At 33.9% G+C, this 27937-nt stretch overlaps 1 protein-coding gene across 1 annotated transcript; it reads right to left on the reverse strand.

The window, feature by feature from the left end:
* Positions 1-7: 7 nt before the first annotated feature.
* On the reverse strand, positions 8-27878 carry LOC149792938 (uncharacterized). Its single transcript, XM_089966783.1, has 12 exons — positions 27694-27878; positions 26181-26288; positions 25614-25858; positions 24904-25091; positions 18970-19070; positions 18457-18728; positions 13022-13186; positions 12564-12607; positions 11925-11966; positions 7033-7235; positions 5529-5935; positions 8-3330 (listed from the first exon to the last, which is right to left on the reverse strand). Exons 2-12 carry the CDS (start codon positions 26286-26288, stop codon positions 3081-3083), a joined length of 2025 nt encoding a protein of 674 aa, XP_089822909.1. The 5' UTR covers positions 27694-27878; the 3' UTR covers positions 8-3080.
* Between the last annotated feature and the right edge of the window lie 59 nt (positions 27879-27937).

Consider the following 27937-nt stretch of genomic DNA (forward strand, 5'->3'; position numbering starts at 1 on the left):
ACATGTATTTTATATTATGACCTTTATTTGTACTCTTAAGCATTTTGAACAAGCAATAAAACATACGAAACAAAGCAAAAACAAATTGAGAAAACAAATGTCGTAATGTCCGGTTCTCCTTACATTCATCTCCACCTTTCCCGACAGCGAATTAGATAGACATTTATGACAGATAAAATGGAGCAGTTAAGACCGCCATTCACTCAACTAAATTTTACCACTAATAAAAAAATGTACAAATTGATAATATTTGAAAGCATTAGGGTGAAGCATTTAGAGTAACGTTTAAATGCATTGACTTGGTTTTTTGGCTGAATTATTTCGCAGATCAGTCAGGTTTATATGTCGCAAACGTTTACAATTATTTTTCATATCAGCCGAATGCTAAAGAGTATATTTAATATATGAAGCAGCAAAAACGTGTGGAAGGAGCAGGGAAATTGCCAAAATCCGGTCTCATTTCCATTGTTTAGTTATCTGTACCTATTTATCGTAATTTTTATTTTATTCTATCATTAACAAGATACATAAATTAATATTTGGCCATTTTTCACTCTCAAAGATAATGGTCTTGAGGTACTTATTGCTAAAAATATGAGTTCTCTGGACAAGTTACTCTTCATGGCAAATTATGACGTGTTCGACGTTAATTCAACTTTTGCAAAATCTGTATTTATTCATGTACAATATTCTTTCTTCTGCTGAAACAATTATTACTTCATGCTAACTTAGCCTCCTTATAAGATGAGTCATTGTTAAGAACGTGATTGGACAACGTTTGCTGGAAGGTATTGGCTTCTTTCGACAGGATGTAACCAAGATTAACAATGATAAGATGTCCTACTCTATCGTTGGAATTTTAGAAATTAGAGTCATGGGGTCATACATAGAGCAATATGAGCTATTGTCATTCGAATTTTAATCTATAATTGTATTAGTATTACTTTACACAGACGTTTAAACAGTCAGAAACTGGTAATAGGCTCACTGGACGAGGTGAATCACTCTAGTTGGATCTGTTTTTGGCTCCTTGAATTTCGCGGTGAACAAATGCCGTTTGGACTGTGATATTTAATATATTATTAAGTATTTTTTGCAAAATACAGATTTCTTTTTATTCACAAACTCTTTTAAGATTAGATTTATAAAATTCCATGTTTTCATAGCCGGAAATATTTTAAGCAATTTTGAAAGTTATGACCCGAGTAAACCAAATGTTTCCACTCACCGGAAAAAGAGATTTAGCCCGGTCGAATTATCGATTGCATTGTTGTTGTTGAGTTTAATAATAGTGGCGTGCGCACAATTGTGCATGGGCTACTTTTTTCTGACTGCAACGCAGCCTGCTAGTTGTTCCCGGGGAAGAGAATGGTGCCACCTCCCCCAGGCTTTTATGGATTCAAGGAACCCTGATAGTTTGGCCTCAATCTGTGGGTCCATAAAGGTCCCTTACAGTTGAAAGGTTGGCTGTCACTGGTGGGAAGGAGAGCTCTGGAACGGTCCTGCTTGCTTTCATCGCTGGTTTCTTGCTGCATTTGCCTGGTGTTTCTTGCGATTGTTTTCGATTTTTTTTTCCGTCTTCAAAATGTTCTAAAAGGAGGGGGGATTTATATGCTGTTTATAGAGGTTCTTAGTACAAATCATGTATGAATAGAGATTTTCAAGGTTATTATGGTATTACTAGTCGAGGTGTTTAGGGTGTGTTTCCTACGTTATGTTATTTATAAGTTTTTAGATATTACCTCTTAAGTTATTTATTAATTAATGTTTTTAGAGATTGAATGTTATTTACACTTTATTTAGCAAGAGACCGGAGTCCTAGCTGATTACACGATTCGTTAAGGACATCTATAACCGGAATCCTATCTGATTACTCGGTTCGTTAAGGACATCTGGGACATCTGCTTTTGCAGTTTCCTTAGTTTTTTATAGGTGCGTCGTAAGTGAATTATTTATTAATACTTTTATAAAATTGAATGATATGTTATGGGTTTTTATGTGGTGGCTTCTAAATTTATTTAGCTAGTTACTAAGTCCTGCTGAGTCTATGAATTGATTTATATTTTTATATGCTGATTGTTTATTTTTATTATAGTCCATAAGTAACTCTGGGTATGTGTGTGGTGATCCAATCTCTTTTTGGTTTTTGATAAATATTTTCCGAGCGGGTTGATATTTTTGGGCATATATTGAATACGAAGGGTAGATCTTCGGTGGTGTGGCAGTTAAGTCAGTTAATGGTTGCTGGTTTGGGTCCTATAAACCTTCCAAAACTGCTTGCTAGTTTAGTTTTTCCAGTTATTATCCTGTTTATGGTTTTCTGTTCTAAACAGGTATCCTTAGGTAGCTGTATGTTCCTATCTACGTCTTTGGGATTTCATGGTGCTTTTTACCTTTTGTGGAGGAGTTCCAAAAATCTTGCCGTGTTTGGTCTATATATGTTTGTGCGAAGCTTATTGCTTCTGTAGAGCTATAGTTAAGCTTGATAGAGTTTTGATCTCCTAGTTCGGTTTTTCCAACTTTGTCTGTTGTTTCTTTGCAAGGGATTCCAATGTGCGACGGTATCCACGTGAGCTCGACTAATTTATGTGCTGTGGTGATATCATCGATTAATTAGCATAATTATCGATTGCAGATTTTGCTTTATTCAAAGTAAATCACATCATGCATTTTTGTCTGCCAATAAGATAATCACATAGTTAATGAAATTAAATCGGCTTTTAAATAAGTTTAACATTATGCTGTTTTGATTCTTTTAAAATGTGTCAAACTCTGTACATGAAATGCAAAAGTTTGGACGACCGTACCATACTTGTAGCTAATTTTAAGATTATTATGACATATGTCTTAATGGTTATTGTCTATCTGTCTGTCTGTCTGTCTGTCTATCTGTCTATCTGTCATATATGCTGAAGCAGCATATCTCTTCACGTTCCAAAGATAATCGTATTAAGAAATCGAAACTATATTAGTAACGGTGAACGAATGTATTCAGGTAATTTATTTTAATTTATGTTGTCGTGTCGAAGTCGTACATTCCGTAGATATTAAAATGACAACATTCCTTCAACATACTCATTCTATCTGTGAGTATGAATGATCTTTTCATGAAATGTTTCCGTCAGTTTGGTTCTTGATTCGGCATCCCTCTTTCCTCTTGGGTTACATGACTGCTGACATTCATTCGAATAATTCGAAGTCTCGCAGAAGGTAGCATCGCAGTAGAGGTACAGTCCTTCATGATTGGACGTATATTCAAAATCTCGGAACATAAACATTGTCTCGTGAGTTGATTGAGAAATATAATGTGCATTTACGTCTGCTTCACACCTGAATTCGAAAACAAACATAATTCCATTTTAATACGTTTTCCAAACGTATACCATAGTAAATTAGTGCGTTTTGCTTTATGAACGAAAGCGAAGTGTCCAACGTGGTTATGCTAAGTAAACGCGATAACTATTGGCGTAGGTATGAACCACTGCGACATTCTCCCCAAAGTCAATGTTCTATTTTAGGGGCAACATTTTGGTCTGCTTTCTATTGGATGGTACCCATATACTCCCTAATTTCAAGCACCTAAAACAATTGCATGGACCGTCTATGATTCTTAATAAAGAAAGAAGCACAGATAATTCCTTATAATACTCTCAGCTGCACAGCAATATTAAAGGTCTGGCACTTCTCCACTCCTGCTTTCCAAGTTAAGGATATCAAAGTTGATGGCACTTCATCGTTAATCCCTATGCGTTACATACCCTTGTTCAGTAGCAAAAGGTTGAAAGAAAGCTAAATGTGTTTTTGAAATTAGACGTTTTCTAAAAATATATCATGGAGTCACTGTCAACATTAAAACAAAATTATTCACATCTGCCGTTCCTTCAACTCATTTCACCAGAGAGAGACACAGAGAGAGAGAATCATTACCCGCGTAATACTTTAGGATTCCTTGCATATTCTATGCATCGTTTCGATTCCCTGGCATATATTATGACTGGGAAGACGTGTCTATCTTGTGTCGGTGTGTGTGTGTGTGTGTGTGTGTGTGTGTGTGATTATGATTTTTAACGTAGCTTTAACAATTGTTCAGTCATATCGCTACGATGTCTGCAGTGTGGCAGTTTATAGTGATGTCTAGCACTGGTGCATGATGCCGTAGACATGTTGCATCATGTCCCACCCAACACTAACCTCTTAATGCTGAGCGCCTAGCGAGGCAGCTGTTAGTACTGTTAGTTGGTATGACTCAGAGGATCGAACCCACGACCTCCCGCTTCAGAGGCGGACGCTCTGCCAGTAGGCCACCGGAGCGGTATCTTGTGTCGGAATTATTATTGTGATGCAAGGTGGATGTAAAAGAGCCTGATGTAATTTCTCATTATTTAACTTATATTTTTCCTGTTAATTTATCATTCAGTGCTTTGTGCGTTATGGATCTTCATGAATTTGTCATTTGAACTGCCTTTTACATGACTAGCCAGTTTTAATAAATGCCCTTGGCGTACTATACTAGTTTCTCGTATTTATTCCACTACGTTCTACCAAAGCTCTCCGACCGAAATAAGATACATCTTTAGTCAATTTTTAATTGTTCATTAGATGATGGATGGTCATGATAATCATCATCATCCATTTGATTTCCTTCCGTAGAAAATTACAATTAAAATAAAATATTAGACTTCAAAATGTTTACACACTATCCATCATTAAATTTATGAATGATCTGCAGTAATTACAAGTGACAAAACTTATCTTTCTAACGCTGCACATTACATAAGACATATACTGCACACCGCACATATACCTTGCTGCTTCGTTTGTGAATTACACTAGATAATCTGTGAAAATATACAGGTTTTCTCCTAACAGTTTCGGACAGCACTAATGTCGAATCGAGCAATCCAAGTGATATGTCTGATATTGTTTGAAATGCAAAAGTATTATAAATGTTTGGCAAAATGCCTCCAAACTTTTATCAAACGATGAGAGATCGTTTTTCGAGGTATTATGCTATAATGCACGGCCATAAAACACTACAGAACAATTTATATTTTGGCCATTACCTATAATGCTAATACCAAACAGACAGTGATTTATTTCCCCGTTCTTGCTTTTTAGACTAATGCGTGATTGAAAATGTTCCTGTAAAGGACAAATATTAGCATATATTCGCTCCTGTCGAATATTGTTTCTACACAGGACCTTGCAGAGGTTCAAAACGGCCTCTCTTTTATTTGAAACTTAATATTACGTCTTTCGTCTGAAACTTAATAATACGTGTACAATGTTCACAAGTGCCAAGTATTTGTTCATGCCAACTATCTTTAAGAGACCGGTTTATTGAAAAATAGGCAGACATATTTTCTAATAATTAGATATGTGCACAACGTTGCTAAGCATAAGTTTGTTTTCGAATATATTACCTGCAATAATAAAATATACCAAAATAATCAATCATCAAGGAAATTTAAAGCATATGCCATACTTTTATAAATCGTGTATCTCTTTAGCCTACACACGAAACTTACCCGTTCCTTATGATGTAATATTTCAAGCTATCAGATGCATATGGATCAGGTTTGGTGTAACACGAGTGTACGATCATTTTGATTCCCCAGTCAGCCGCAGCAGTGTACGCCTTGACATATACGTCAGCTCCGACTTTCACGTGCAGTGGATTTCCGGGTATCTCGTATTGGAAGTTTGGATCACTGTAGAATCGCATGGTGATATTGTAGTGACTGGTTCCCTGCACGTGGCTAGAGTCGAATGGTCCTATTGTGTTATGACTGATATGACTGGACGCAGTCTCGTTTCTCATGACGTCACACTCTACTTCCACTGTCCAGTTGTATCCTCGTATAATGAATGTATATTGGGGATCTCGCATGGCATAAAATAATCTATTTCTGTACACTAAGGCATTTTGTGTGACCTGAAAGAGAGCAATTGTACATATCTTATCTCACATGCTATACTTAATTGATGCAGTGAAAACCCAATTAAAATATGTGCTGTATTGTGAATAAATGGAAACAAATTAAACAATATCAGAGTATATAGCATACATAACAGAATAGCTCGAAATAGATATAAAATGTTAATCTTTTTCTTCCAAATCACCATACAAAGAATAAATATATAGGAGAACCGAGAGTTTACTAAAACAATATTCAAAATCCGTGAGATCGAAATGCAATCTTTTTGTAACCTGGAATTAGTTATTTTATGCTGGGTTGTGTATCGCTAAAAAGGGATCGATAGAAATTCGTCACAGACCTTATCATACGTTCATTTAAACAAATATGTACCGTGATCAAGGAATATGGTTAGTCTATCTTTTAATAAAGCATTATGTATAATATATTTGCCACAAAAGGTCATATCACCGAAACTATTCATATTTTAAATTTTAAATGCTTTGCAAGAGAACGTACATAGACAACCCGTGACAATATTCTGAGACAGACAAAATGTTAGATTCCTTACATGTAGACAAACAAAACGTCTAATGTCGATCCAAAATCATAAAAGGAATAGTAAACTAAAGTGATAAACAACCACTTTAGTAAGTAAAAAAAAGTGTTCAAAATGAGCCTCGTTATACGCACACGCTATCAAATGGGAACCCCACTAAGACGAACATAGCTGTTTGAAACGAGGCTCTGTCGACATCTATTGGACACAGAGGAAAGTCAAATTTCTATAATAAAGTGAATCGTTATCAGAGTTGAATCATGATAGTGATCTAATATTTGATTATGAAGGAAGTTTGAAAATATATCATACAGCCTCTGGATACAAATTTTGATGTAAGAAATAAATAACAGATTTCTAAATAATTTAATTGAACTTTTGATGCATTAAAATTACAAAATTACAATCATAACAACTTACGTTGTGAAAAATATTAAGATTGAATAATTTTCATTAGTTTACCTAAAATATATGGACTTTTTGATTCTATCGAGAAAAAGAAACACAAAAAAAACCTGATAAATTTATGAATGCGGCAGGTTTATTGTATCGTACCGTCTCACTGGTAAGGCAGTCTCTGATCCCACGTTGAAATACAAGCGTGTAACCATTGCTGTATCCAGTGCACGAGTTTTCACCGAGGTAGATATCAGATTCACGTGCATCAGGGTAAATCTGCCTTAGCCTGTACATGTCAACCTGGATATTCCAGCCACTGGAGGTACAGCTCAAGGAGATGGCATTATCCAGGGAGTTACCTGTTAAGAATTATAAAGAGGGTAATGTACCGAAGAAAATATCGTAATCCATAACGACAACAAAACGAATTTTATTGAAACTATACTTTAAACTGCACTGTATAGTCATACTTGAAAAAATGAACATTTTATAACCAGAGGGCATCAGTCTTACATAGAAATGAAGATAGAAATGTTGCAAATGAACATTTACGAAACGATAGTTCTTTTATTCATATAAGTATTTTATTGATTTTGTTTCCAGGGTCAATGATATATGTGCAGATTTTACATGTACAAATATGCGAATAATACTTAATAAAACATGTAGGTCATTTTATTTGATTTGACAGGGCATACATGTTTAATAATTTGTATTAAAAAAACATGTTTGTAAAATATAAAATGAAGGCGAAATCGACTGTTGATACAGACTCCATAGAAGCCTTTCTCCCCCAATATTTTGAAAGCATTAGTTATAAATAAACGTACAGTCTATTATCAGGTTTTATTCTGATAAAAACTTGGTGACCGAATGTGAATAATGTTTTTGAGCGTCTGTGACGTAACGGCCGCTATATGATAAGTGTCGCATGCATAGTTTCATTGATGAATGTTATGTTCAATCAAAAAGAACGACAGAGCCCTCACTTGACATTTCAATTAGACATAACATAAAGTCTGAACTTGACACTTCAGTGAGTTAAAAGCACAGAGGTATCAATTTGCACCTCAAACAGACAGGGCCACAAAGACCATGCTTGATACCTCAGTCAGGCAGGGCCACAGAGACCTTGCTTGACACATCAGTCAGACAGGGCCACAGAGACCTTGCTTGACACATCAGTCAGACAGGACCACAGAGACCTTGCTTGACACATCAGTCAGACAGGGCTACAGAGACCTTGCTTGACACTTCAATCAGACAGGACCACATAGACCTTGCTTGACACCTCAGTCAGACAGGGCCACAGAGACCTTGCTTGACACTTCACTTAGACAGGGCCACAGAGACCTTGCTTGACACCTCAGTCAGACAGGGCCTCAGAGACCTTGCTTGACACTTCAATCAGACAGGACATAGGCCTCAACACGTCAATCGGACAAAAGCAGAGGCTTCACCTTACTGTCCAATCAAACAGGGCCTCATATGCCTTGTTTAACACTTCAATCGGACAGAAACGAAACACAAAGGCTTCACTTTATACACTTCAGTTAGACAGAGCCACTTCAATCAGACAGAAACACAGAGGCTTCACTTTGTACACTTCAGTTAGACAGAGCCATTTCAATCAGACAGAAATAGAGGCTTCACTTTATGTACTTCAGTTAGACAGAGCCACTTCAATCAGACAGAAATACAGAAGCTTCACTTTATACACTTCAGTTAGACTGAGCCACAGAGGCCTTGTTTGACATTTCAATCAGACAGAAACACAGAGGCTTCATTTTATACACTTCAGTTAGACAGAGCCACTACAGTCAGCTAGAAGAACAGATGCTTCACTTTACACTTCAATTAGACAGAGCCACTGAGGCCTTGTTTGACACTTCTATCAGACAGAAATACAGCCACTTCAGTCAGATAGAAGTACAGAGGCTATCCTTATTTTAAAGATAACACCATCATAAACCAGTGAAAGAGAACTTCATCACTATATGGTTTACTAGGTAAGACAAGTATACGTAGACAAGAAAGTAACGTGATATTCGATAAATAGGTTATTCCCGCTCGAATGTGTTTTACTCTATGTACTTTAAATTACATAAATATTATAATGCTAACGTTAATCGTACGAAACAAGTTCGAAAAATCTTCATGGTATATTATTTCGTGACATTGGGAACATATTTAAAGGCCGCAAATTTGTCACATTGTTGATGAAAAATACATCGATATCTTATGCTAAAATTTACATTTCTGCTTGCACATTGTTAAGTACTATGTGTATTTTTAAGCTGAACATTGAGGAGTTGAAACGTTACTTTTTCAACTGAAGATTGTCCGTTACACGTCAGGAGAGGAATGCAGTAACATATTTTGAGTGAAGGCGTTGTGTAAATATATTTTACATATAATTAACCTAATTCATTCAAAATTCGTCATATTCATTTATTCGTCTCATGACCTGATTTCGTTTGTATTCTTGATATTGTCCGTTTTAAGTATTAGCTATAAGCGATACCGAATGCTTACAACAAGAAGAATAGTATATTAATTTTAGTAATATCAGTTTACATGAAACATTTGCAGACATACGAATTCAAAGCGTCTTTTTGCACAAAAAGGAGGCAGTTAATGATGCGGTTTCCAACAGACTATGTGACCAGGGTCTCATTTGGTCTAATACGTGGTAGCACCCAGGGCCGGCGCTACCATATAGGCAAACTAGGCAGCCGCCCAGGGCGCTGATTTCAGGGGGACGCATTTAAAAAAAAAAATGTATTGTTTATAAATTTTGAAATTGATATTTTCCGGGGAAGGGGTGCCAGAATCTAACCTTGCCTAGGGCGCCAGATAGTCTGGCCGGGTCTGGCGCCGGCCCTGGTAGCACCTATACATCTTGTATATTTTATATTGACGTCAACCCGGGAAAGCTTGTGATTTTCCAGGTTGAAACTAGAAAACTTGAATCGTCTAACATGGATATAAACAACTTTGCTAACCGACAACCAGGAAATCAGAGACTCTCGCATGTCGGTAGCCTTTATCAAAGGCTACATTGATGTTTCTGAGACAACACTTGGAACCAAAAATCGCCGAGGTGACCTAACCAACACGTGTTGTAAATTCAACCGGTAGATTCCAATGAGCATTAACCCAAGACGAGTATGAAAAATATGATGGTATGGCAAATGATCGACTTCTTTCCGTTACTATTGGGGATTCTTTTGATAAAACTAATCGTAACATCTTAAACGTCTGTGAGTCTGGATTGTATCTATTATTAAGGCATATATACATAGATTGTGGGGTATGTTACGAATCACAGGCCTTAAACTAAGTAGCAGAAACTAGTGAAAAACAAGAAGAATTGTACACTTCAGATAAGTTTTGCCTCGAATACAGAGTGAAAAATTAAAATTTAACTTAGAGTATGGCGAACGAATGCCTTAATTGTCTTAAATGTAAAATCACAAGCACACACGTAGCGAGATTTTCAAACTTTGCGACTGTATGGTAATAATCTAAGTAGGAGAAAGAAGAAAAACGAACAACGTTTGTAAAACTTAACGAATAATTTAATTATTAAAGTTAGAAAATGAAAATGTAAGAGGAACTTTCAGTAATATGAACTGAATCCAAATTAGTCCTAAAAAGTTCTATTCAAGTCCAAAATAATCGAATGTTCCTAATGAACCTCAGATCCTCATATGTACGTTTCACGAAAGCATTGTTCAGAATTTTTTGAGTTATTCACAATAGTCCCAAAAATAATGTTCTAGTCTAATAAGCACTTTGTAATTCCAATGAATAATACGAAGTAATATTTCCTCTCCAATTATCTCAATAACAACATTAAACACGTATGCAGACTAATTTCAACATATGTAATAGGAATCTGAAACAGAAATGAATCCCAAAAAGGAATGAATCTGACTGGTGAGTTATCCCCTTATAAACACCTTCAAGAGTCTATTGTATGACAATATATTGCAATATACCCCACGTGACAGATCTTACATCTCAATCCAATATTTCAAAATACCTATTCGTGTGATCAAAGCCATTAAAAGCGAAATAACTTAGCTCTTCTAAAAACCCACTAGCAAGTATGAAATTACCCCACTGTTGTCAACAGGATATTGTTATTAATATCATTATTAATTGGCGTAAACACCTACATTAACAACTATTGATAGATCCTACCCAATCTACACTCGTGATGTCTTAAAACAGAACCTATATCGGTATACAACATTTAGCTATAGATAATCGCTACAATTTACAGTTATGAATAAAAACCAAAAATTATATATATATATATATATATATATATATATATATATATATATATATATATATATATATATATATATATATATATATATATATATATATATCTGTTTAAAGGCTGATTCGAACTAAGACTGAGTTTTAAGACAGTAATAATTAATTCTCTGGTAAACATATCTTATATAAACTCAAAGACACAATTTCAGAACTAGGATGATGGTCAAATATAGGCAAGTGTAGCATAGTATCAACTTCAGTGAAGTCAGTCAAATGGCATTATATTAAAGAGGTGCGATAGACAGCAGTGTTGTCAGTCAAATGACATTATTTTGAGGAGGTGTGATAGGTAGCGGTGTCTTCAATCAAATGGCATTTTTTCAAGGAGATGTAATGAGCAGCGGTGTCGTCAGTCAAATGGCATTATTTTAAGGAGGTGTGAAAGAAAGAGGCGATGTCAGTCAAATGACATTATCTTAAGGAGGTATGATAGGCAGAGGTGTCCTCAGTCAAATGGCATTATTTTAAGGAGGTGAAATAGGCGGCGGTGTCGTGAGTCAAATGACATTATTTCAAGGAGGTGTGATAAGCAGCGGTGTCGTCAGTCAAATGACATTATTTTAAGGAGGTGTGATAGGCAGCGGTGCCATCAGACGAAATATAAAAAGGCAATGTCTTCAGTTTTGAGTAAGTGCTCCGAGACCTAGTGAACGCATTTCATTTTGGGACAAATTTTCGCAATAAGAAATACTTACTTGAGGTAGTATGGTACCATGGCGTTGTCGTGCGTGCAGAAACTGTTGAATAGAAGCACAAACAAGTCACAAAGTAAATAAGGACATATATCGTCTCATGGCAAAAATAAAAAGCCTCATGCATACACAAACTCTAAATTTTTTGACGTTTGACAATTCGGTTTTAATCCCTACGTCGTCAGAATAAAGATTTTGAAACTATACAAACTGAGTATATATATATATATATATATATATATATATATATATATATATATATATATATATATATATATATATATATTCCTGGAACATTTGTCCTTTTTATTGATGATAGGCAATTTCTACGATATAATGTATGGCCAAATAATACCCCCGGAATGATGCGCTCAAAAATACATGAAATTCAAAATCTCTTATCATCTAGGCCGAAAATAGAACTCCATCTTGCCTTAAAAAATAACAACCAAATAAAACTATAACAAAAACAAAAGCCAATAAAATAATCAACGCAAATAAAATTATTGCCAAACAAATTCGAGAATTGTGTCGGGTACTAACGCTACGCAGAGAGATGTATGACTGTGAACAGAAAACCAATATTTACTTGGAATTTAGGCATTCTAAAGTATATTGTATAAAATGTATGCATAAACTTACCGGACGGCACAATTAAATTTATGCATCTTTGTTGACTAGTAAGTCTGAAAGGCAAAGGTCTTTCACATTGAATCATTATCAAAAGTTTGCACGTAAACACTTCAATATTTGTTTAAAACGTCATTTTGCAGTTTGTCCAGATCTCTTCTGCATTAGCATCATGTAAATAAATGGTCTTGATTTCACATTTATGTCTATTTGGAAACATTTAGACTCTTAGCTCAAGAATTATTAAAGGCAAATGTCTATATTTAACTGAACTTCATTAACACACCACCTTTTTGAAAAAAGAAATTGTATTCTCTTTGTATATTCTGGACAAATGTTTATTCATTGACATGGTGTTTACTTTTACAAAAAACTGACTCAAATACTTTTGAAAAGTGAAACGATATTACAAAATCTGAATTTATTTGAAGCATACTTCTCAAGGGGGGGGGGAGATATAAAAAGCATACCCCATTTCGTCCATGGCTTTGAAACACAATATATGCGTCTTTCCCGCGTCAGAAATAGAAGGCGTCCAGGTAACGGTAACATACCAAGCACCTTGCACATTCGTGTAATTAGCTAGAGCAGATTTCGCAAACCCACTGGGAGAGACTGTTGTAATCTCCACTATTCTGAAAATATCGTACACTGTATGTCTTGAGTCTGCCATTATTCCTTGCTAAAGCAAAGCGAGGATATTCAATAATTACAGTTAATATATAGAGGATCTCAAATGCGTAATATTGAATTTATCAACAGAGGTGAATAATTTCTAGCTTATGCGAACGTTGGGGAGTAAAGGCTGAAAATTATTCAACGAGTTTTAATATTATATAATTGCTTATTCGATATATTGATTATCAAATAGTTTTTACTTTTGGTGGAAGGGGTTTGGATAAAAAGAACAACAGGTGATTTTTAACATTCAATAAATTCTTGGTGAAGTGCTGCATATTCTTGAAGCGTGAATATATAGTGCCATAGGCAGCTTGAATCAATGACACAGTTTAACATTAAAGTAGATTTAAACAATAAAAAACACTTATGATTTATAATCATTTCTCAAGGCAAGATTTCCGTTGGAAATTCCTACGTGATGTCACATATCACTGTGGTCAGGTTAGACGCGCCATACACCTGGTTTTGAGTGTCTAATACCTTCTTGCCTGACCAACACGTAATCTGACTGACCAATACATATTATGAGTGCCGAGCACCTAATTTAGCAATGCCCAAGCAAACAATGATACAGTTTGTCATATGTCACCATGTTGCATATTATATAAACGATCATTTTGATGCTATTTGCATAGAACAATTGGAACCTTGTCCTTATCCTATGAAAACAATAGCAACATTCGTATAAACTTTGCAAAACAAGAAACAAGCTCTCACGTTCTAATTTCGGCATAGGATATCGTGTACCTTTAGAAAAACGACCATAAACTTTTAAATCGCTGTTTTTATCCTCTAGTTTTCCACATATCTAACATTGGCCTTCAGTCTTGTAGCTTTACTATGCTTCCAACATTAACGAGAATGAGGCAGACACATACAAATGACGTCTTCTTGACTGAGAGTGAAGTCGTGAAAGTGATAAACAGTGTCTCCAAATAGCATCGAAAAGAAGCAGGGCTTAATTTAAAATTACAATTAAATGGGACATGTGACTTGTATCTCCAGATAAAAAGGGGAAAGAGAGAATATGAGTAAGAAGTGAACTGTGAATAGTACATTGCTAGAACGTACCAAATGAGTCTACTTTGGACTGTGAATAGTACATTGCTAGAACGTACCAAATGAGTCTACTTTGGACTGTGAATAGTACATTGCTAGAACGTACCAAATGAATCTACTTTGGACTGTGAATAGTACATTGCTAGAACGTACCAAATGAGTCTACTTTGGACTGTGAACAGTACATTGCTAGAACGTACCAAATGAGTCTACTTTGGACTGTGAATAGTACATTGCTAGAACGTCCAAATGAGTCTACTTTGGACTGATAAAAGGACGCAGAAGTCAGATATATCTGTTGACGCTATACTGAGTAGAAATTTCATCAAATGTACACGTTAGTGACGGTGAAACCTGCAAACTGCTATTTTTAATATTATAATTTCCATCTGTGGTAACAAAATGAATTACAAAAAATAACAAACATGAAACAGAGCGTAGATAATAATACGAATAATGAGCAAATAATTATTTTGCAAGAAAAATATTACTGACGTGCAGTTTATTAACGTTAGAAATGAATGAATGAATGATGGAGATGTGTTTAACTTCGCATGTAATTTAATCTAAAACAATCTCTAGAAAATAGGAACTTTTTATACATTAAATCACCCTTTAAAGGTTTATATTACGTAGAGTTTCATATTTCTGTTTGAGTCTGAAAGGATTGTTACACTCTGCTGAAAACAATGTACAAGTTCACAGCTGGGGATGAGGATTCGTGTGTTATTAGATACAACGTGCAGTTACAGTTACGTTTATTTTTTCAAATAGCAAACCAAGCTCTTGTTGTACATCGCAGATTAAGTGTCTGTGTATATATAAAGAGAAAAAATGATTTTATTGGAGGCTGTGGAAAAGGGGAAGGTTGATATTTCCCAAGCAATAGTTGGGTGAATGAATGTATGAAGAAAAAAAAGTTTAGTTAACAAACCAAAGGATTTTTGGCCCTGAAAATTAATCAAAAGGAGAGATGGGCTATAGTAGGAAAACATAACACAGATACACTTGGAAACAAATATTCGTTCTTATAAACCAACAAGTTGGTCTGAAGAGTGTAATCTTTTTACTTCTGGCTTCTATATAGTCCGAGAGTACAGTCAAATAAATATGTACAGGATGAGAGAGTGTCGTCATCAAGGTACCATTATTCTATGTTTGTTCAGTTGAAACAATAATGTTAGGCCAAATATAAAGATCGCCTGCAACTTTCTTTGCAGTTTGAAAACTCTTTGGATAGAATTTACCAGACCTGCTAAATTAACTGAGTTCATCGGCAAAATATAGTATTAGCAAATAACCAAGAAAAATGGCCAACAGATAATATACTCGCAAAGACGCTTTCAAATAACTGATGGCAGTAATAAATAATTTTCTGGATATTTACCTTTGTTCTTTTGTTTTTCTGATTGATTGTAAATTTATAATTCAAATAAGAACAACAAAACACTTTCTATTCCCGTTTGTTACGTTTACATCCTTTCGAACTAAACAAATTTAAAACAAAGAACTTTTTATGACGACCTTGTTAAAGAGTATTTGTTTGACTCCAATTTTTATCTTTATTCCAGCAATATCATTAAGTTTTTTTTTTGTAATTTGTTCCATTTACGATATATACAATTACAAATAAAGAAATATTATTATTAGTATTTAAATTCATTCAAAGTTAAGATCATAATGTATTTCTGAAGTTTTCGTAAATACTTTCTATCTCTCCCACCTCCATGATTTGTGGCGTTCAGTAAAAGGGTATAGGCGATTAAAACAAATGTACATGTAAGCGAGTACTTTCACCTTCATCGCTGATTAGAACGCCTATGCCAGGAGTACTTCGTTTAAAGAAAGTAACATTTACATTACTTTTATAAATTTCTAATTTTTAAGTGGGATATTTGCTACAGGCGAGAAAGTAAGGAAAAATTACAAAATAAAAGTCTAACAATATCACGATATCATAGAAACAAATTAGCTTGAATTAGAAAAAATCTTAAAACCGATCGTGAAAGAATAGTTTCTGTTTAAACTTAAATGTTATAAACGTAAAAACTGAGACAAGATAGTTAAAAAAAGAAATTAGCAAATAACGCAACAACAGAAACAAGCGTATTATATATTTATTTATATCTATGTGTCTATGTCATTCTGAATTTCCTTAAAAACAGGATAATGACTTATCCCCTACAATCATCTATTTTAATAGCATTTCTACAACAAACTATTTGTAACCGTCTTTGCAAGAGAATCATTCGCCAATGATAATTGTACTTTAATATATTTATATCAATATGTTTTCTATGATATTCGTTAATTTAGGTGGTCTTTTAATCGAGATTAAAAACTGTATTGAGCAATATACTGTCACAAGCGATCTTAACTTTTAGCATGACTCTGTCGTTTCAACTCAGGCAAACAATAAACCAAGAAAGGCAGTCTATGGAAACTTCGGGCTTTATATTCTTGAATCCGACAATGTAAATTAATGTACGCTATTGTTCGAAAGTTTCTGCAAGACATCTTACTGTTATGGTAGATATAACATTAATCCTTGGGTTTACAGTGCGACTTTCACTTTGGATTATTGTGACTCTATCATAGTGGTGGTTGTAGTGGTAATGAATACAGATCGATTATCCCACATCATTTCAGGATGACGCCATCTCATCGTTTACAATTTTATTCGAGTGTACTCTCTCACAACGAATCGTCCCCGTGTAAAACGGCTACATGGTTCTATACAATTCGATGGCTTATACAGACAGTATTTGGTTCCAACAGTGTGTGCAATGTGTTGATAGAACTGTAACCATTCTCTCCCTTTTTGGTCACTTGATGGACCCAGTATGTTTTCCCTTTGTTCACTAATTCATTGGCTGTTTGCATCCATTTATTCACTGATATATAAAACAGCAGGTACATTGGAAAATCAACCTTCTCTTTTATCCAAGCAAGGATATAATTATTCCATTTCTTTACAAATGTAAAACCTGGAGGTACATGAACAATCTTCTTTCGCTTTGCTATTTATATACAACTGCCTATTGGATATACACGTCCACTAAAAGTCATACCAAATTGAGAAATTACGACCCTGTTTTAGACACAATGTAACAATCGTAATGTAGCATTCTCATCACCCTGTGGAAAATCGTACCTTAATCAAACAGAAAGATGAAACGTTTCCTAACATCAAATTTGCAAGTGTGATTTATTGTATCATATTAAATTTGCAATGTTTGATTTACCAGATGTTTTTTTTTTATAACTAACCTTGAAGTTAAATATGTGTCAAATATTTATTCATTCACTTCCAACTTAAATACACCAGACATAAAAAATATTTATTTTGCCATTGAATATGGTTTAATCGTCATTATTACTATCTCTGGAGTTGTGACATTGTTTGTTGCAAATCCAACTATTAAAATGAGTAGTTTTCATATAAAGATGGTCACTAACGTGTACGTTTATCAAAATTTCTACTCAATCGATCATTAACTCTTTCTCTCTTTGTCCACTTGACTATCGTATGGATAACCGGCTCCTATGTTTTAACAGTGTACTGCAAACCAACTGATAGGTTATTACAGTCTATTGCAAACCAGCTCCTAGGTTATAACAGTTTACTGCAAACCAGTTCATATGTTATTACAGTCTATTGCAATCCAACTCGTAGGTTATAACAGTGTACTGCAAACCAGCTCCTAGGTTCTAACAGCGTTCTGTAAAACCACCTCAAAGGATATAACAGTGTACTGCAAACGCTTCTGGAATTATGAGATGACACTATTTATTAACAATCATACCGGCATGTAACTAAATAAAAAATTATTTTTATTTGTTTGCAAAGCTCTTGTAAAATTCCTCCTTTAAAGATGTATTCCGAGGATTTATAAAGATAATATTTTAATTACTTTGGTTTTCCACCATTAGCATCATAATCTCTTTTGAAAAGGCTCGCAGTCTTCAGACACTACATTAAAATGAATTGTGCAGCATTATTTCAATATGTTTTAGGGAATCTTGTGGGGGGGGGGATTTTTGCTTATAATATTTGGGGACCCTGTTTAAGAATTGTATGATTATCAAACCACTTTTGTCCTGTCGTTTTCCTTCCCTAAAGTCATGTTGGTGTATAGAATGGTATGACAGAGTCCTATAATACCTTTTATTCGGAACGGTACTGATGGCTACTATTTTGTCAAAGTACGTTGTACCCGCAGTAATGTATACATTCTCCCGATCAGCCTTTGTTGGTGCTATGAATTCGGGTAAACTATAGCAACTGTGGTTTGCTGAGTAAACTTCCACCAAAAACTGCAAGGGAACACTGCTGTAAGGTACGGTGCCTCCAGTTGAAGGAAAGTCTTCGACTTGAACGGTAACTCCGTAGTAGCCAACATTATTGTTCGCTTGGTAAGAAATGGTGCAGTTTTCCTATTAAATGATGCAAATGTACAGTCATTTTTATTTTATTTTCTAACAATTATTTGAAATGTACTTTAAATATATATTATTATTGTTCAAACATCTTGCACATAACTGAAAATTCATGAATAATCCTCAGTGAAATTTCTTCCACATAATGACAGAGCAAGAAATTGTATTGGTGTGTGTGTGTGTGAGACAGAGAGAGAGAGAGAGAGATAGAGTAAGAGAGAGAGAGAGAGAGAGAGACCTCGTTCATTATTGCCCCAGGAAATGATGAGCAAATTCCACCACATTCGTCTGATCCAACTGACCATCGACATCGTACAACATCATTATCCGGATCGGAAACTTGGCAAGAACAGTAATGGAACATGTATTATTATTTCGGTATTATAGGTGTTACAGTCGAACTGTACAAAGATTTTACTGTAGCATTTTATTTTGTTGTCGAAAAGATAGCTTTGTAATTGTCTATTTACACATTTAGGTCTGAATAGGAAATAGAAAATATGTGTGTATATAGATGAACACAATTGTTCTTCTCTTTTCTTTATGACGACACAGAAGCTTGCTGAGAAACGTGTGCTTGTACACACTAATATCACATGACTTCGTGGAGTTGTCACCAGTGGTGGCTCGCGCAGAATAACTGCTTATGGGTTGCAAAAGAAATTATTTCACTGAATTTTGGAAAACGAAAGGGTACAAATAATGGAATTTGTAACTGATGCACACCAGACCTGTGAAAACAATATATTCTGGAAATTATGAGTTATGTGTCTTTTTTTTTTTCTTTCCGTAAGAGAGTATGCATTACACATGCATGATGCCGAAAATATTCACTTTTTGTTCTATTTTATTCAACATGCTTGGAGTATGGGTTATCAATACCGTACTTTGCGTACTATATGCGTTAAAATTAAACTTCCTACGTGTGTGAGATCTTTGACAGAATGGAATAACGTGAATATCTGTGATATTCAATGACACAGTGGAAGAAAGCAAATTCTAAATGAGAAACATACGGGTAAGAAATCAACGGAAACGACATTGTTATTGATGATTATGGTAGAAAGAGACGAATAAAAGGCACAATTTAAAAATATGTATTTTATAAATTTTTTTATACATAAATCTAAGTTCATCTGGATACGGTACATCATGAAAATGCCTCTGACATCATATGTAGGCACGCATGCGTATTGATATGGACAATTAAACTAATAGGCTTGAGATCGCTCAGTTGGTTGACAGTGGCTTAATAGTTAAACACAAAAAAATTTCATCCGAAAATTCTGGGTTGGGAAGGGGTTTTACGAGAAAGGTTCTTTGTTTTGAGTGGAATTTGTAACGATTTGGCTGAATTTATTGCATATATTTAGCATCTTCAGCTTCATTTGAAAACAGATCAACATAATTTGCACTGAAACTGCAGACCTATAAACCCTAATATTTCCATTATTTTGTCGCATTTTTTAAAATGGTTCTTAATATTTTTGTATAATTATTTAAATGTTTTTTTTTTTACCTTTTTCTCTACTTTTAGTAACTGCAGCTAGATTGGATAGCAGACCAGAATCATCATCGAAATTTTGAAAGACAACCCTCTTTCCCATGTCCGAACGCTTTGCATCAAATCTGATCTAATTATGCCCAAAATTTCCAGATGAAACCATTTAAAGGTTGATTTTCTCAAGTAACGACATATATGTAGATATGCACTGTAATTTATTTACACATCAGTTCTAAAGGATCATATGATGCAAGTAAAGTTGTAGCAGTGTAAAACAAAATCCACAAAACTCCATGTAGATGAACCAACTCAGAAAAATGTAAACATGAAGGACAACAAACTAAGATAAAAACGGTAAAAATGCAAATTTCTTTAATATTATATAGAATAAAAGACGAAGTTGAAACATGTAAAATCCTTAAAATATGGATCAAAGTTTTTTTTAAAATATATAAATCGCTATCTTACAAAGAGTGTAAGATATTCTCCTATGGTAAATCATAAAACATCTTCACTAAATTCACCTCAAAATACTTTTGTCGCATGGGATTCAAGAACGATGGTAAAACTGGATGTCAAAAATCGACACCATTTTAATACAATTGTAACGATTTCGTGCCAAAAAACATTTCCTAAATTTTTAGTCAATTTCTTTGATATGTTTTTGAAAAAAAATTAATTAAATTCTGTCATACATTTTAACTAAGGTTGCATTTTGGATGGCGAATAAATGACTTCTTTGCATATATATTTTCTATCAAAATTTGTAAGATTCTGCATGATTTTGTTTTCAAGAAGCTGTGTATATATTTTTTATTAAATTGTAAAAAATGCAAACAAATTGGATGGGTCATATATATATTTTGTACCGATTTAAAAGGGCTTTACGCCAGAGTCCTTTTTGTCGAAATGTCTTTCAATTTCTGTTTAGAAGTTTTTGAGACCAAGTAAATTTAATTGTTTTCTATTCTAGATAGCAGGGATTTCTTTCGGACCACGGTAGAGACATGAAAGGACTTTTTAGTTAAGCTTTCTGTTAAATCCGATCAAACTTTCTCTTTAGATTTTGGAGTTACTTTTTAAAAGTCTATTTGAGTAACAGAGACCATATTGGATACAATTCAAATCAATGCTAATCGTAGAGGAGGGAAATATCGATCGGAGATAATTATTTGTGTGCAATTAATAATAATAATAATAATAATAATAATAATAATAATAATAATGATAATAATAATGATAATAATACTAATAATAGACGGTTAGAACGTCCGCATCGGATTCGGGTTAAAACACCGACCGAGTCATAACAAAGGCATACAAATGGTAATAGCAGCTACTTCGCTTGGCTCTTAGCATTAAGAAGTTAGTGTTAGGACTGGTCAACCTGGTTTCAGGATAACGTGACTGGGTGGAACATGATTATATATGTCTGCGGCATGATGCCCCAGTGCTATATGTCAACAACACTCGTGACTAAAATTGTTAAAGCTACATTAACAATACAAAATAAAAAGAACGCAATTAACAATACACTCTACCGGTATGAAGCCAATATTTGATCTAAAGGACGGTATGAAGTCAATATTTTATCTGTAGGACGTTATGAAGTCAATATCTTATATATAGGACGGAATGAAGTCAATATTTTATCTATAGGACAGTATGAAGTCTATATTTTATCTAAAGGACGGTATGAAGTCAATATTTTATCTATAGGACGGTATGAAGTCAAATTTTATCTGTAGGACGGTATGAAGTCAATATTTTATCTATAGGACGGTATGAAGTCTATATTTTATTTAAAGGACGGAATGAAGTCAATATTTTATCTATAGGACAGTATGAAGTCTATATTTTATCTAAAGGACGGTATGAAGTCAATATTTTATCTATAGGACGGTATGAAGTCAATATTTTATCTATAGGACGGTACGAAGTCAATATTTTATCTAAAGGATGGTATGAAGTCAAATTTTATCTATAGGACAGTATGAAGTCTATATTTTATCTAAAGGACGGTATGAAGTCAATATTTTATCTATAGGACAGTATGAAGTCTATATTTTATCTAAAGGACGGTATGAAGTCAATATTTTATCTATAAGACGGTATGAAGTCTATATTTTATTTAAAGGACGGAATGAAGTCAATATTTTATCTATAGGACAGTATGAAGTCTATATTTTATCTAAAGGACGGAATGAAGTCAATATTTTATCTATAGGACAGTATGAAGTCTATATTTTATCTAAAGGACGGTATGAAGTCAATATTTTATCTATAGGACGGTATGAAGTCAAATTTTATCTGTAGGACGGTATGAAGTCAATATTTTATCTATAGGACGGTATGAAGTCAATATTTTATCTATAGGACGGTACGAAGTCAATATTTTATCTAAAGGATGGTATGAAGTCAATATTTTATCTATAGGACAGTATGAAGTCTATATTTTATCTAAAGGACGGTACGAAGTCAATATTTTATCTATAGGACGGAATGAAGTCAATATTTTGTCTGTAGGATGGTATGAAGTCAATATTTTATCTATAGGACGGTATGAAGTCAAATTTTATATGTAGGACGGTATGAAGTCAATATTTTATCTATAGGACGGTATGAAGTCAATATTTTATCTATAGGACAGTATGAAGTCTATATTTTATCTGTAGAACGGTATGAAGTCAAATTTTATCGGTAGGACGGTATGAAGTCAAATTTTATCTATAGGACGGTATGAAGTCAATCTTTTATCTATAGGACGGTATGAAGTCAATATTTTATCTATAGGACGGTACGAAGTCAATATTTTATCTAAAGGACGGTATGAAGTCAAATTTTATCTATAGGACAGTATGAAGTCTATATTTTATCTAAAGGACGGTATGAAGTCAAATTTTATCTGTAGGACGGTATGAAGTCAATATTTTATCTGTAGGACGGTATGAAGTCAATATTTTATCTATAGGACGGTATGAAGTCAAATTTTATCTATAGGACGGTATGAAGTCAATATTTTATCTATAGGACGGTATGAAGTCAATATTTTATCTATAGGACAGTGAAGTCTATATTTTATCTATAGGACGGTATGAAGTCAAATTTTATATGTAGGACGGTATGAAGTCAATATTTTGTCTATAGGACGGTATGAAGTCAAATTTTATCTAAAGGACGGTATGAAGTCAAATTTTATCTATAGGACAGTATGAAGTCTATATTTTATCGAAAGGACGGTATGAAGTCAATATTTTATCTATGAGAAGGTATGAAGTCAGTATTTTATCACTAGGACGGTACGAAGTCAATATTTTATCTAAGGGACGGTATGAAGTCAACATTTTATCTATAGGACGGTATGAAGTCAATATTTTATTTATAGAACGGTATGAAGTCAATATTTTATCTATAGGATGGTATGAAGTCTACATTTTATCTAAAGGACGGTATGAAGTCAATATTGTATCTATAGAACGGTATGAAGTCAAATTTTATCTATAGGACAGTATGAAGTCTATATTTTATCTAAAGGACGGTATGAAGTCAATATTTTATCTATGAGACGGTATGAAGTCAATATTTTATCTATAGGACAGTATGAAGTCTATATGTTACCTAAAGGACGGTATGAAGTCAATATTGTATCTATAGGACGGTATGAAGTCAATATTTTATCTATAGGACGGTATGAAGTCAAATTTTATCTGTAGGACGGTATGAAGTCTATATTTTATCGAAAGGACGGTACGAAGTCAATATTTTATCTAAAGGACGGTATGAAGTCAAATTTTATCTATAGGACGGTATGAAGTCAATATTTTATCTATAGGACAGTATGAAGTCAATATTTTATCAATAGGACGTACGAAGTCAATATTTTATCTAAAGGACGGTATGAAGTCAATATTTTATCTATAGGACAGTATGAAGTCAGTATTTTATCACTAGGACGGTACGAAGTCAATATTTTATCTAAGGGACGGTATGAAGTCAACATTTTATCTATAGGACGGTATGAAGTCAATATTGTATCTATAGAACGGTATGAAGTCAATATTTTATCTATAGGATGGTATGAAGTCTACATTTTATCTAAAGGACGGAATGAAGTCAATATTGTATCTATAGAACGGTATGAAGTCAAATTTTATCTATAGGACAGTATGAAGTCTATATTTTATCTAAAGGACGGTATGAAGTCAATATTTTATCTATGAGACGGTATGAAGTCAATATTTTATCTATAGGACAGTATGAAGTCTATATGTTATCTAAAGGACGGTATGAAGTCAATATTGTATCTATAGGACGGTATGAAGTCAATATTTTATCTATAGAACGGTATGAAGCATCATAGTCAGGTTCATATCTCTCGCTTATCGACCAGACGAGGGGGTGGGGGAGGGATTGTCGGAGGGTGATCTTTAACTGAGTGCGAAATTTGGTGTTTATATCTGGAGAGTGGGAAATATTTTTCGACATACATGTATGTTATCAGATAACGTAACTATAAAAAATATCCCTTTAAGAACTCAATCACGACGAGCTAGAACGATCACATGGCCCGATTAAAGTGCAATACCAACCTTAATAAATACGGATGAATGTACGTATGTCAGTTTAATATCGGTGCTCATTTAAACTGGTACAACCTAAATCACTTACCTAGTAGATTTATTGTAGTAATTGCAGTGCAACCGTACTGAATACGGACGATCGGCGAGATACTTGTAACGGGAGAGGAATTGATTCTCCCCGTGTCCACTCTTTTTGCGACCTTGGTCTTTGCTTGCAGCCTCCATGACGAACCTCCTCCCATTAGAAGATTCCCGATCCAGCAGCAACTGGAGAATCTATGAATAGATTACGAATGGGTGAAGTAAGTTGCAACTTTTCTTTTAAATTGGCAGATTATGTGTCAACACACACTCACGTCTTAAGCCTTATCTCTAAATCTGTGTCCTTCGGACTAAGTCCGTGTGACGAAGGATGGGGTAAGTGATAGGTGCTGGCTGCTTATGGAAATTAGTATAATTTTTATACAAAATATATAAATTATAATTCATATAGATGTCATTTTATTTTTTTCACGCTGGTTTACGCTTCAGTTTATGTGTAATGAAGAAACTAATTTTCTTGTATTTCTATGATAAATTAAAGTTTTACACGTTTTAAATTGTAGCCATCGCACTGCTATTTAACTTACTTGTCTTAAGCAGAACCTTTATTTTGTCTGTATGTGCATGCATTTATAGATTTATGATGAACGAATTAATTTATTTTCAAACTCGGACACTTATGTCTTTATACAAGAACACTGTAAAAATTTAATTTGCAAACTTTACCGATGCTAACAAAATGAAAGAGAACTATACCCGAATACAACGTCTTGAGAAGCTGTGGGTAGACTGTATAGAAATGTTTTGGTTCCAGTCGTCCAGTCCTCGGATTCGCTGAAATCCGTGCAGTGATAGTTAAGGGATGTCATCATCCCGTTGCATCCGTGGAAACAATCAAGGGATCCTTCACCAGTGATCAATTGGCCAGATAAAATATCACTGCTATTACACATATGACCATTTGAAGATCTCCTCCAACTCACTCGGTATGATATTTCAATCTGCACATTATTATTATTATTATTAATATTATTATTATTAGCAATAGTAGTAGTAGTAGTAGTAGTAGTACTATTGAAGAAACAAACAGGTGCTAGAAACATATACAAACTAATACCAAACTGTAACCATTTAAAAAAAAAACATTGTTGGTATTCTTGATATAATTCTTATAACTGCAATGACTATATTGGTCCTCTGTGTAAAAACGGAAAAATGGTCCACAGAAACATTAGAGTACCAAAGAAGTAAAGTTTTAGATGCTCTCTCTGTCTCTCTCTCTCTCCATTTGTGACTCTAGCGTAACTTAAAGAAACAGTGTACCTGAGACTCGTTGCCCGTGGGTGTCCATGTAAAAATTCCACCTCTAAAGTGTGATCCCAAGCAACTCCGGACAGTCAGCAGTATTACTATGAGATGGTACAGCAACATCTAAATGAAACAAAATGAAACTAATTGTACAGTGCTGTCCAACCCGCTGGCTGATTTTAAATAGCCCGCAAAAGATCGAGCAGCTATATAATCGTTGCTTTTCAGTTTTCTGCTGCGGACCTCGGCTTCAAGAAAAACATTTTTCAGTGGCCCATTGTGTCAAAAAGGTTGGACAGCACAGTAGTATTAGTACATATTTATGATAGGGTTGACAGATCTTCAAGAATCAACGTAACAATTAAAATTGTGTATTGTGAATTGGAAATTAAACAAAGTGAAACTCTTATAATTAACGCATAATTAAAGTAAATAATAATAATGATAATAATAATAATAATAATAATAATAATAATAATAATGAGGACTTTGTATAGCGCCTAATCTTTAGAAGCTCTAAGGGCTTTACAACATTAGACAACACCTATGATAAAAAAAAACAAAAAAAACCATATAATAATATTATTACAAAAACAAACACCATGAAATTAGAAAAACATTAAAAAATAAATAAAAAACATGCTGCGAATATTTCAGGTAGAAAACATTATTAGGTCTTTAAGGTTGTTCTTGCAGTCGAAATAAGTGAGTTTTGAGAGCCCTCTTGGATCTAATCACTGTGTCTTTGTGTCTAAGTTCAGTGGGCAATTCATTCCACGTTGTTGGGCCTTGGTATGCAAAAGAATACTGTCCATATGACTTTTTTTTCATAGCAGGAATATACGACAATAAAATAAGTTAAGACTAAATTCATTAAAATAAAGTCTATATTAGCAATCTTTAATCGTTTTTTTTTCTCTCAGTCTTATATGTTTGTCAACAGCAGGATATATAACATTATATTATACGATAAAGCTGATTCGAAGGAATAAAGCATTCCAAATTTTGTATTGTAGAAACAATCCAGGTTACGATTAAATATACAATTTTACTTATTGTTTTTTTTAAATTTATTTGTCTCCATCTATTTCCAATTTCTATGCCTTTTCAGAGAAACCAAGATCGATGTAATGAAGTTGAATAACGCAACGTTTTCTATGTAACTACATACATAAATGCATATAATAATATTCAGGTCATCTTAAACCAAAGAGTATTGTATTAATTGCTTAGCCTACTTGTAAAAACGTCATCTATTTCTTCAGAACGACGATGAATTCTCTAGTCGTGATGGAGTATAGACTGGTAGTGAATATATATATATATATATATATATATATATATATATATATATATATATATATGCTATTTTGTTAAATCAGTCATATTTAGTGCATATTTATGTTTCTTCAGCGAAACTATACAAATCTAGTTTTATTAAACTACAATATGTTTGTTGCAATCAACATAGTAGCATGTTTACAGCAAGACGCCATATTCATCTTTAAAAAAAATACAGATATCTTACCTTTTCGTCTGTCTTCAGGAAAAAGACTTCAAGTACGTGTTTGTATATGTATGTGTTTTCGTACGTCGAATTGACTTCTGTCCAACTGAAGTTAATTGAACAAGGACGTTGTCATGCTTTAGATACCGGCGCATGTGTTGACTTGTCTATAAAGAACACTAATTTTATCTTCTTGCTGATGTAATCTCTCAGACACAATTTTGAATCACTTAATGAGCCAGTGGTAATATAGTATGGTGATATG

The sequence above is a fragment of the Sinohyriopsis cumingii genome, chromosome 8 (assembly GCF_028554795.1).
Source record: "Sinohyriopsis cumingii isolate HCF-2022 chromosome 8, ASM2855479v2, whole genome shotgun sequence".
Taxonomy (NCBI): domain Eukaryota; kingdom Metazoa; phylum Mollusca; class Bivalvia; order Unionida; family Unionidae; genus Sinohyriopsis; species Sinohyriopsis cumingii.